Source organism: Oncorhynchus nerka, linkage group LG3 (assembly GCF_034236695.1).
Source record: "Oncorhynchus nerka isolate Pitt River linkage group LG3, Oner_Uvic_2.0, whole genome shotgun sequence".
NCBI classification, from domain to species: domain Eukaryota; kingdom Metazoa; phylum Chordata; class Actinopteri; order Salmoniformes; family Salmonidae; genus Oncorhynchus; species Oncorhynchus nerka.
In genome coordinates, this window is record NC_088398.1 from 85,478,640 (window position 1) to 85,490,497 (window position 11,858).

An 11,858-nucleotide genomic window follows, 5' to 3' on the forward strand; every position below is an offset into this window, starting at 1 on the left:
AGCGCTCCCCATACACTCCCCCATACACTCCCCCAGCTACTCCCCATACCTCCCCCAGCGCTCCCCACACTCCCCATACTCCCCATGCCTCCCCCCAGCATTCCCCATACACTCCCCATACACTCCCCCAGCGCTCCCCATACCTCCCCCATACACTCCCCCATACACTCCCCCCGCTCCCCATACACCCCCAGGCGGCTCCCCATACACTCCCCCAGCGCTCCCCATACACTACCCCCATACACTCCCCCAGCTCCCCATACACTCCCCATACACTCCCATACACTCCCCCAGCTCCCCATACACTCCCCAGCGGCTCCCCACACTCCCCCCAGCGCTCCCCAGCGGCTCCCCCATACACTCCCCCATACACTCCCCCAGGCGCTCCCCATACACTCCCCCCATACACTCCCCATACACTCCCCCAGCGCTCCCCATACACTCCCCCAGCCCCCACTCCCCCAGCGCTCCCCATACTCCCCCAGCTCCCTCATCCCCCATACACTCCCCCCAGCGGCTCCCCCATACACTCCCCCATACACTCCCCCCTCTCCCCATACACTCCCCCAGCGCTCCCCCACTCCCCATACACTCCCCCATGCCTCCCCCCCCATGCACTCCCCCATACCCCAGCCTCCTCCCCCACTCCCCCAGCGGCTCTCCCCAGCGCTCCCATCCCCCATACACTCCCCCAGCTCCCCATACCTCCCCAGCGGCTCCCCATACACTCCCCATATACTCCCCAGGCTCCCCATACACTCCCCCATACCCCATGCGCCCCCATACTCCCCCATACACTCCCCCATACACTCCCCCAGGCGGCTCCCCAGCCCCCATACACTCCCCCAGCGCTCCCCCATACACCCCCATACATACACACTCCCCCAGCGCTCCCCATGCCTCCCCCCAGCGCTCCCCAGCGCTCCCCCCATACACTCCCCCATACACTCCCCCAGCGGCTCCCCATACACATACACTCCCCCTACACTCCCCAGCGCTCCCCATACACTCCCCATACACTCCCCCAGCGCTCCCCATACACTCCCCCATACACTCCCCCAGCGCTCCCCATCCCCCCCATACACTCCCCCAGACACTCCCCAGCTCCCCCCATACCTCCCACACTCCCCATATCCCCACTCCCCCCAGCGCTCCCCACATACACTCCCCCATACACTCCCCCCAGCGCTCCCCATACACCCCCCAGTGGCTCCCCAGCGCTCCCCATACACTCCCCCATACACATCCCCCCAGCGCTCCCCATACACTCCCCCCAGCACTCCCCATCAGCGCTCCCCATGCCCCCATACACTCCCCCAGCGCTCCTCCATACACTCCCCAGGCCCTCCCCTCCATACCTCCCCCCAGCACTCCCCATACACTCCCCCAGCAGCGCCTCATACACTTCTATACTCCCCCAGCGCTCCTCCCCCATACACTCCCCCAGCTCCCCATACACCCCCATGCCCCAGCGCTCCCCACCTCCCCATACCTCCCCCATACACTCCCCCAGCGCTCCCCATACACTCCCCCATACGCTCCCCCATCCCACTCCCCCATACACTCCCCCCAGCGCTCCCCCATGCACTCCCCCATGCACATCCCCCCATGCTCCCCATACACTCCCCATGCACTACAGCTCCCCCAGCATCCCCATACACCCCCAGCGCTCCCCCATACACCCATCCCCCCAGCCCTCCCACATACACTCCCCCACTCCCCCATACCCCCCATACACTCCCCCACTTCAGCGCCCATGTCCCCATACTCCACACACTCCCCCACTCCCCAGCGCAGCTCCCCATACACTCCCCAGCGCCCCCCCCCCCCAGCGCTCCCCCATACACTCCCCCATACACTCCCCCATACACTCCCCATACCCCATCCCCCCCACACTCCCCATACACTCCCCCACTGTTCCCATGTAACCACACAGAGTTTTTAGCTGTTCCCCCATACACTCCCCCAGCTCCCCCCTCTCATCTCCCCCATGTCACTCCCCCAGTTAACAGGGCCCCCATACACTCCCCCAGTACTCCCCCACAGCACAGCCCTGAACAGCTCCCCATAACACCCCCAGCAGCTCTCAAACTACACTCCCCTTTAAAACCAGTTTACTCCCCCATGGATCCCCAGAGATGTTGTTGCGCTGCCAGATGGATACTCACCAGATGTTGTTGGTGTGCCAGATGGATACTCACAGATGTTGCTGGTGTGCCAGATGGATACTCACAGATGTTGTTGGTGTGCCAGATGGATACTCCCCAGATGTTGTTGGTGCTGCCAGATGGATACTCACAGATGTTGCTGGTGTGCCAGATGGATACTCCCAGATGTTGCTGGTGTGCCAGATGGATACTCACAGATGTTGTTGGTGTGCCAGATGGATACTCACAGATGTTGCTGGTGTGCCAGATGGATACTCACAGATGTTGTTGGTGTTCAGATGGATACTCACAGATGTTGTTGGTGTGCCAGATGGATACTCACAGATGTTGTTGGTGTGCCAGATGGATACTCACAGATGGATTCACAGATTTGTTGTGTGCCAGATGGATACTCACAGATGTTGTTGGTGTGCCAGATGGATACTCACAGATGTTGCTGGTGTGCCAGATGGATATTCACAGATGTTGCTGGTGTGCCAGATGGATACTCACAGACGTTGTTGGTGTGCCAGATGGATACTCACAGATGTTGTTGGTGTGCCAGATGGATACTCACAGATGTTGTTGGTGTGCCAGATGGATACTCACAGATGTTGTTGGTGTGCCAGATGGATACTCACAGATGTTGTTGGTGTGCCAGATGGATACTCACAGATGTTGCTGGTGTGCCAGATGGATACTCACAGATGTTGCTGGTGTGCCAGATGGATACTCACAGATGATGTTGGTGTGCCAGATGGATACTCACAGATGTTGTTGGTGTGCCAGATGGATACTCACAGATGTTGTTGGTGTGCCAGATGGATACTCACAGATGTTGTTGGTGTGCCAGATGGATACTCACAGATGTTGTTGGTGTGCCAGATGGATACTCACAGATGTTGTTGGTGTGCCAGATGGATACTCACAGATGTTGTTGGTGTGCCAGATGGATACTCACAGATGTTGCTGGTGTGCCAGATGGATACTCAGATGTTGTTGGTGTGCCAGATGGATACTCACAGATGATGTTGGTGTGCCAGATGGATACTCACAGATGTTGTTGGTGTGCCAGATGGATACTCACAGATGTTGCTGGTGTGCCAGATGGATACTCACAGATGATGTTGGTGTGCCAGATGGATACTCACAGATGTTGTTGGTGTGCCAGATGGATACTCACAGATGTTGTTGGTGTGCCAGATGGATACTCACAGATGTTGTTGGTTTCCCTTCACACCAATACACATAAGCTGTTCCTGTGATGTCACCATTACTCTCACTTGTTACAAAATATTTTCTTCACCATATTTATTACAATATCTTTTATTTCTCTCCTAGGAATCATGTTTTTTTTGCAGTGCTGGTGAAATGGACAATCAAACAGGTCAGCTGTGGCTTCGTTTGATAATACAATTTTAATGCCATTTTATATCTTGTACAATCTATCCATTCTTTTGAAAGAATATGAATTGTCCTAAATGAAATTCTCTGAACAATGAGGAAGGAATCCAGCAGGTTGTCCTACAGGAAAATGGCCACCCTGCAAATCTTGTGGAATTACCTGCAGGACTCTTACCTACAGGATATCCCACAGGATTTTGGGGCCATTTTGGTGTAAGACAATTCCAATAAGCAGTCCTTCAGGATTTATTTGAGGACTACTAGGATCCTGTAGGAATCCTGCAGGAAAGTGGCCCCGGAAATCTTGCGGGATATACAGTGCCCTGCGAAAGTATTCGGCCCCCTTGAACTTTGCGACCTTTTGCCACATTTCAGGCTTCAAACATAAAGATATACAACTGTATTTGTTTGTGAAGAATCAACAAAAAGTGGGACACAATCATGAAGTGGAACGACATTTATTGGATATTTGAAACTTTTTGAACAAATCAAAAACTGAAAAATTGGGCGTGCAAAATTATTCAGCCCCTTTACTTTCAGTGCAGCAAACTCTCTCTCCAGAAGTTCAGTGAGGATCTCTGAATGATCCAATGTTGACCTAAATGACTAATGATGATAAATACAATCCACCTGTGTGTAATCAAGTCTCCGTATAAATGCACTGACTCCCTTACAGCCACTTACGCCGACACAGGAGATTGAGACTGAGCCCATTCAAGAAATACATATCCTTATCTCAAACAAATTGTTTGTTTTAAAAAATATATATATATTTTACCCCTTTTTCGTGGTATCCAATTGTTTTTAGTAGCTAATATCTTGTCTCATCGCTACAACTCCCGTACGAGCTCGGGAGAGACGAAGGTTGAAAGTCATGCGTCCTCCGATGCACAACCCAACCAAGCCGCACTGCTTCTTAACACAGCGTGCATCCAACCCGGAAGCCAGCCACACCAATGTGTCGGAGGGTACACCGTGCACCTGGCAACCATGGTTAGCGCGCACTACGCCCGGCCCGCCACAGGAGTCGCTGGTGCGTGATGAGACAAGGATATCCCTACCGGCCAAACCCTCCCTAACCCGGGCGACGCTAGGCCAATTGTGCGTCGCCCCACGGACCTCCCGGTCGCGGCCGGTTACGACAGAGCCTGGGCGCGAACCCAGAGTCTCTGGTGGCACAGCTGGCGCTGCAGTACAGCACCCTTAACCACTGCGAGGGAGGCCCAAAACAGACACATTTTGATGGGGATTTTTGGAGAATTAAATTATACAGGTGTGTCAATAGACTCTCAAAGTTAAATATTGTTGAAATGCAGATACAGTTGCAGCCATGTATATTGGCACCCTTGCACCTTTCTTAAATTATTCCCTATTTCTTCAAAGAAATTAATTGAAATTGAAAAAAACACTTCTTTTTTTAAACCTTATTTTCTAAATTAAAATTGTAAACTTAAAGAAAAATGGCATGGGCAAAATGATTGGCACCTCGGAGCTAGTGCTTGGTTGCACAGATAACTGCAGACAAATGCTTCTGGAAGCCATCAGTGAGCACCTTTCTACTGCTAATTAGGCAGCAAACTGCTCTAATTATTCAATGTTTTCAAGGTGCAACTGCTGTTTTCAGATCTCGTGGGAGGGTATGGATGTGATACCGATCTGGACTCAACGCTGGCCACTCCAGAACAGCCTTAACGTTTCTTCTTGAATCATTCCTGGGTGCTTTTAAATTTTCACGTTTTATCAGTCATGTGTACAGTGTACGGATGTCCAACTAAGTGCTTACATTCACGTTCCTTCTGGACATATCAACAGCAATAAGAACTAATAAAAGGTAAGAACAAGAGAGCCCTGTATACATTACAATAAAAACAGAATAACAAAACATACTTAATCAAATACATCACATTCAACTGGCTATAGGAGGAGACTACAGGTCTGGGACCAGGCTATAGGAGGAGACTACAGGTCTGGGACCAGGCTATAGGAGGAGACTACAGGTCTGGGACCAGGCTATAGGAGGAGACTACAGGTCTGGGACCAGGCTATAGGAGGAGACTACAGGTCTGGGACCAGGCTATAGGAGGAAACTACAGGTCTGGGACCAGGCTATAGGAGGAGACTACAGGTCTGGGACCAGGCTATAGGAGGAGACTACAGGTCTGGGACCAGGCTATAGGAGGAGACTACAGGTCTGGGACCAGGCTATAGGAGGAGACTACAGGTCTGGGACCAGGCTATAGGAGGAGACTACAGGTCTGGGACCAGGCTATAGGAGGAGACTACAGGTCTGGGACCAGGCTATAGGAGGAGACTACAGGTCTGGGACCAGGCTATAGGAGGAGACTACAGGTCTGGGACCAGGCTATAGGAGGAGACTACAGGTCTGGGACCAGGCTATAGGAGGAAACTACAGGTCTGGGACCAGGCTATAGGAGGAGACTACAGGTCTGGGACCAGGCTATAGGAGGAGACTACAGGTCTGGGACCAGGCTATAGGAGGAGACTACAGGTCTGGGACCAGGCTATAGGAGGAGACTACAGGTCTGGGACCAGGCTATAGGAGGAGACTACAGGTCTGGGACCAGGCTATAGGAGGAGACTACAGGTCTGGGACCAGGCTATAGGAGGAGACTACAGGTCTGGGACCAGGCTATAGGAGGAGACTACAGGTCTGGGACCAGGCTATAGGAGGAGACTACAGGTCTGGGACCAGGCTATAGGAGGAGACTACAGGTCTGGGACCAGGCTATAGGAGGAGACTACAGGTCTGGGACCAGGCTATAGGAGGGAGACTACAGGTCTGGGACCAGGCTATAGGAGGAGACTACAGGTCTGGGACCAGGCTATAGGAGGAGACTACAGGTCTGGGACCAGGCTATAGGAGGAGACTACAGGTCTGGGACCAGGCTATAGGAGGAGACTACAGGTCTGGGACCAGGCTATAGGAGGAGACTACAGGTCTGGGACCAGGCTATAGGAGGAGACTACAGGTCTGGGACCAGGCTATAGGAGGAGACTACAGGTCTGGGACCAGGCTATAGGAGGAGACTACAGGTCTGGGACCAGGCTATAGGAGGAGACTACAGGTCTGGGACCAGGCTATAGGAGGAGACTACAGATCTGGGACCAGGCTATAGGAGGAGACTACAGGTCTGGGACCAGGCTACACAGAGTAAATGTCTCAGTAGAATAGTAGAATAAACATTTTAGCATCAGTATAATACAGGAAGGCACAATTTATAGTCCAATATTTACACATGTTCTGGGGAAGGGTGGGATGGGGGCCCACCCCCACCCATAGGCCCACCCACTGGGGAGCCAGGCTCGCCAATCAGGAAGTCTTGGGCTGGCATAGTTACATGTGGTCTGCGGTTGTGAGGCCGGTTGGACGTACTGCCAAATTCTATAGAACGATGTTGGAGGCGGCTTATGGTAGAGAAATTAACATTACATTCTCTGGCAACAGCTCTGTTGGACAGTCCTACACTCATCCGTCAAAACTTGAGACTTCTGTGGCATTGTGTTGTGTGACAAAACTGCACATTTTAGTGGCCTTTTATTGTTCCCAGCACAAGGTGCACCTGTGTAATGATCATGTTGTATGTATTTATATGTGTATGTGTGTATGTATGTATGTATGTATGTATGTATGTATCTATATATATATTTGCAAAAAATATATATGGGGGATTGGAGGTGATGCAGGCAATTGATGAAAATTCTTCATTGGAAGTTTCCGTAACCAAATCTTCCGTCATTCTGTGAAATCATCGGTGTTATTCCTCCGAACCTTCTTTTCCTCTGTAGAACCTAGACGGTGAATAGGTCAACATGTATTATTATATATATATTATATCTATTACAGGTTTTCTCAAGTATTTTTTTTAAACAATGTTGTCGATTTTTCAAAACAGAGTCTGCAAGACACAGAACTCTGTTGCAAAACACTAAATGATTTTTCAAAATGTAGTTGCCTTCTCGAAACACAAATACATTCATCAGAACTATGACCGTTGACCGTTGAACCAACATGAAATAGACATATTCACCCCCCTGAGTCAATACTTTGTAGAAGAACCTTTGACAGCCATTACAGCTGGGGGTTGTTCTGGGTAAAGTCTCTAAGAGCTTTGTAGAAGAACCTTTGGCAGCCATTACAGCTGGGGGTTGTTCTGGGTAAAGTCTCTAAGAGCTTTGTAGAAGAACCTTTGGCAGCCATTACAGCTGGGGGTTGTTCTGGGTAAAGTCTCTAAGAGCTTTGTAGAAGAACCTTTGGCAGCCATTACAGCTGGGGGTTGTTCTGGGTAAAGTCTCTAAGAGCTTTGTAGAAGAACCTTTGGCAGCCATTACAGCTGGGGGTTGTTCTGGGTAAAGTCTCTAAGAGCTTTGTAGAAGAACCTTTGGCAGCCATTACAGCTGGGGGTTGTTCTGGGTAAAGTCTCTAAGAGCTTTCCACACCTGGATCATTGCTAGACAACCCTTTTCAGGTCTCTGCCGTAGATTTTCAAGTAGATTTAAGTCAAAACTGTAACTCAGTCACTCAGGAACATTCACTGTCTTCTTGGTAAGAAACTCCAGTGTTGATTTGGCCTTGTGTTTTTAGGTTATTGTCCTGCTGAATGTATCATCAAGGCAGACTTCCGGGTTTTCCTCTGGGATTTTGCTCCATTCAGTTTCTTTTTTATCCTGAAAACCTCTCCAGTCCTTAACGATTACAAGCATACCCATAACGGAAAACCTCCCCGGTCCTTAACGATTACAAGCATACCCATAACGGAAAACCTCCCCGGTCCTTAACGATTACAAGCATACCCATAACGGAAAACCTCCCCGGTCCTTAACGATTACAAGCATACCCATAACGGAAAACCTCCCGGTCCTTAACGATTACAAGCATACCCATAACGGAAAACCTCCCCGGTCCTTAACGATTACAAGCATACCCATAACGGAAAACCTCCCCGGTCCTTAACGATTACAAGCATACCCATAACGGAAAACCTCCCCGGTCCTTAACGATTACAAGCATACCCATAACGGAAAACCTCCCGGTCCTTAACGATTACAAGCATACCCATAACGGAAAACCTCCCCGGTCCTTAACGATTACAAGCATACCCATAACGGAAAACCTCCCCGGTCCTTAACGATTACAAGCATACCCATAACGGAAAACCTCCCCGGTCCTTAACGATTACAAGCATACCCATAACGGAAAACCTCCCCGGTCCTTAACGATTACAAGCATACCCATAACGGAAAACCTCCCCGGTCCTTAACGATTACAAGCATACCCATAACGGAAAACCTCCCCGGTCCTTAACGATTACAAGCATACCCATAACGGAAAACCTCCCCGGTCCTTAACGATTACAAGCATACCCATAACGGAAAACCTCCCCGGTCCTTAACGATTACAAGCATACCCATAACGGAAAACCTCCACGGTCCTTAACGAATACAAGCATACCCATAACGGAAAACCTCCCGGTCCTTAACGATTACAAAGCATACCCATAACGGAAAACCTCCCCGGTCCTTAACGATTACAAGCATACCCATAACGGAAAACCTCCCCGGTCCTTAACGATTACAAGCATACCCATAACGGAAAACCTCCCCGGTCCTTAACGATTACAAGCATACCCATAACGGAAAAACTCCAGTCTTTGTGATTCAATTTGTGTTTGAAATTCACTGCTCGACTGAGAGACCTTACAGATAATTGTATGTGTGGGGCACAGAGATGTTAAACACTATTATCGCACACAGAGTGAATCCATGCAACTTATTACGTGACTTGATAAGCAAATGTTTACTCTTGAGCTTATTTAGTCTTGCCATAAAAAACAGGAGTTGAATACTTATTGACTCAATACATTTCAGCTTAAGCATTTTACGTAAAAATGTCTAAAAACACAATTCCACCTCGACATTATGGGGTGTTTTACACTTAATCCATTTTAAATTCAGGCTGTAACAACAGAAATGAGGAAAAAAGTAAAAGGGTATGAATAGTTTCTGAAGGCTCTTTACTCGGTGGAGAAAACTATAAAAGAACATATCAATAAGTAGTGTCTCTCAACCAAAATAACTTTTGTTATTAGGTTAATGTTGGGTCATGAATTTGAACAAAACAGACGTGTACAGTATCAAGGGAGTGATCCGTGTTAAAGCGGAGGTTGTTTGTAATGGTTTACCTGGTAAAGGAGAAAGGTGACAACAGAGATGACCATCAGTATGTTGGCTGCGACCAGTCCTGCTAGAGCTAGTCGGACTGACGTTTCTCCGTCGTCACTCGCTCTCTGGGCCTCTGGCAACGAGCAGCCTGGTTCCTCTACAGAAGGAAGGTCACACATATAGACTCAGTTTCATTGACTGTAGCTCTTTCCTAACAGTCAATGACCAAAAGCGGCCTCATGGGTGGAACGTTATTCATATTTATTATAATTAATCATGTTTGGGGTTTTGTTTCTGCCGAAAATCTGGTGTTTCTATGTCAAACGGTTTTGTTATATTTCAGTCTTCTGTGATGTATATAAAGTGAAATATTGAGATGCAAACTCCAAATGTAACACATTTCAACTCTATATCTGACACGGTACAGGTGTCTTCTTTTTGTTAAGCCTATAACCATGTGTGTGAGGTGGATACGCTTGTTTCAGACAACCAGGAAACACTCTGTGTTATCCTGTAGAATAAGGTTATTAAGGAATTCAAGAGGTTTAAACAAATCCGTTTCTTTTCACTAAACCCGAACATAAAAATATACACCTGTAACTAGAATCTTCCCCCAAATCTCCCATCAAACTTCATAGTCCACGTTACAGCTTCATACACAGTTGTATTATCTCAGTATACGTTAGTATACAGACTTACCTGGTATGAAGAGAAGAGTACCATTTCCCAACCTCCTGAGGTATGGCGGAGGGTACATCACCTCTATACCACAGTAGTACAGGTCAGTGTCGTTACCCCGGAGACCAGAAATAGTCAGGTTCACCCTGCCTGGCCCTAACTGGCCCCGACAACGCACCTCCTCCACTCCCTCCACCTGGAAGGATGTCTGGTTGTGGGTGAAGGAGGAGGTGCACACCTCCTGCTTCCCCTCCCTGTACACCCCCCGGTACAGAGTGACTCTTAGCTCCTCCGGTTCATGTCTCCCTGTGTGGTGGTAGGAGCAGAACAGCTCCACCTCACCACGAAAACCGACCACACGGTACGGCTGGGTGACCCTCAGCGCTGGGGAGAGAGGCGGGAGAGAGGTGGACAGAGAGAGGTAGAGAGCAGCAGAAAGAGGGAGAGAGAGGAGAGAGAGAGAGGGGAAAGGTCAGATTCCCTCACTGCTGTTGCTGAGCTTGTATCTTATACAGCTCCACATTATCCAGAAACAGGGGTCCACCTCATAACACCTGAGGTCCCAACAACACAATACAACTAACAACTAACTCTGCATTGACTAAATCTAGTCCTAAAATAAATATATCATATTTGAAAATAACTCACCATTCCACACTGGGAGGTAAAGACCGAGACAGAGAAATGTCAACAGGCTGAGACTCATGACGACGAGAAAGAAATGTTCCTCCAAAAAAATAATCTTGTCAGTCTTTTATATAACCAAGTGTTTTGGAAAGAGTTTGAGATGGTGCTCTGATACATACGCCATAGAAAAGCCCATATGTAACTCAGTACCAGTAATCTCAAAACCACCCAGTCCCTGAGTAGCCTATACAGTTCACTATTCTGCTAAAATAGGTTCCAATAACAACGGAAAATATGCAAAGTGAATATAAAGAGAGAAAGAGAAAAAAAAACCGCCCTAAGTACCACAATGAAACGATTAGTCATAATGAAAATGCTGATTAGTGAGATTTTTTTACCCTTTTTGACGTCATCAGTGTTGATTGGAACATATTTGGTGCTGCAGTGATAATACTCAACGATGGACGATCGGGGTTACACCTCTATTGTGGTAGATATTTTATTTAACCTTTATTTAATGAGGCAAATTACAAATTCTTATTTACAAAGACGGCCTACCAAAAGGCCTCCTGTGGGGACGGGGGGGGGTCTGGGATTTAAAATACAAATATAAGACACAACACAAATCAGGACAAGAGAGACAAGACACCACAACACTACATAGAGAGAGACACCACAACACTACATAGAGAGAGACACCACAACACTACATAGAGAGAGACACCACAACACTACATAGAGAGAGACAACACAACACTACATAAAGAGAGACACCACAACACTACATAAAGAGAGACACCACTACACTACATAAAGAGAGAC

At 48.6% G+C, this 11,858-nt stretch overlaps 3 protein-coding genes across 3 annotated transcripts; all 3 read right to left on the minus strand.

Moving 5' to 3' along the window:
* Positions 1-231: 231 nt before the first annotated feature.
* LOC135563051 (uncharacterized) lies at positions 232-870 on the minus strand. Its single transcript, XM_065005864.1, has one exon. The coding sequence runs from the start codon at positions 868-870 to the stop codon at positions 232-234; it is 639 nt and encodes a 212-aa protein (XP_064861936.1).
* Positions 871-982: 112 nt separating this feature from the next.
* On the minus strand, positions 983-1,465 carry LOC135563052 (uncharacterized). Its single transcript, XM_065005869.1, has one exon. The coding sequence runs from the start codon at positions 1,463-1,465 to the stop codon at positions 983-985; it is 483 nt and encodes a 160-aa protein (XP_064861941.1).
* A 5,132-nt stretch (positions 1,466-6,597) lies between these two features.
* Positions 6,598-11,618, minus strand: LOC115146372 (cytotoxic T-lymphocyte protein 4-like). Its single transcript, XM_029688411.2, has 4 exons — positions 11,058-11,618; positions 10,431-10,793; positions 9,752-9,888; positions 6,598-7,361 (listed from the first exon to the last, which is right to left on the minus strand). The coding sequence occupies exons 1-4, from the start codon at positions 11,113-11,115 to the stop codon at positions 7,275-7,277; spliced, it is 645 nt and encodes a 214-aa protein (XP_029544271.1). The 5' UTR covers positions 11,116-11,618; the 3' UTR covers positions 6,598-7,274.
* Between the last annotated feature and the right edge of the window lie 240 nt (positions 11,619-11,858).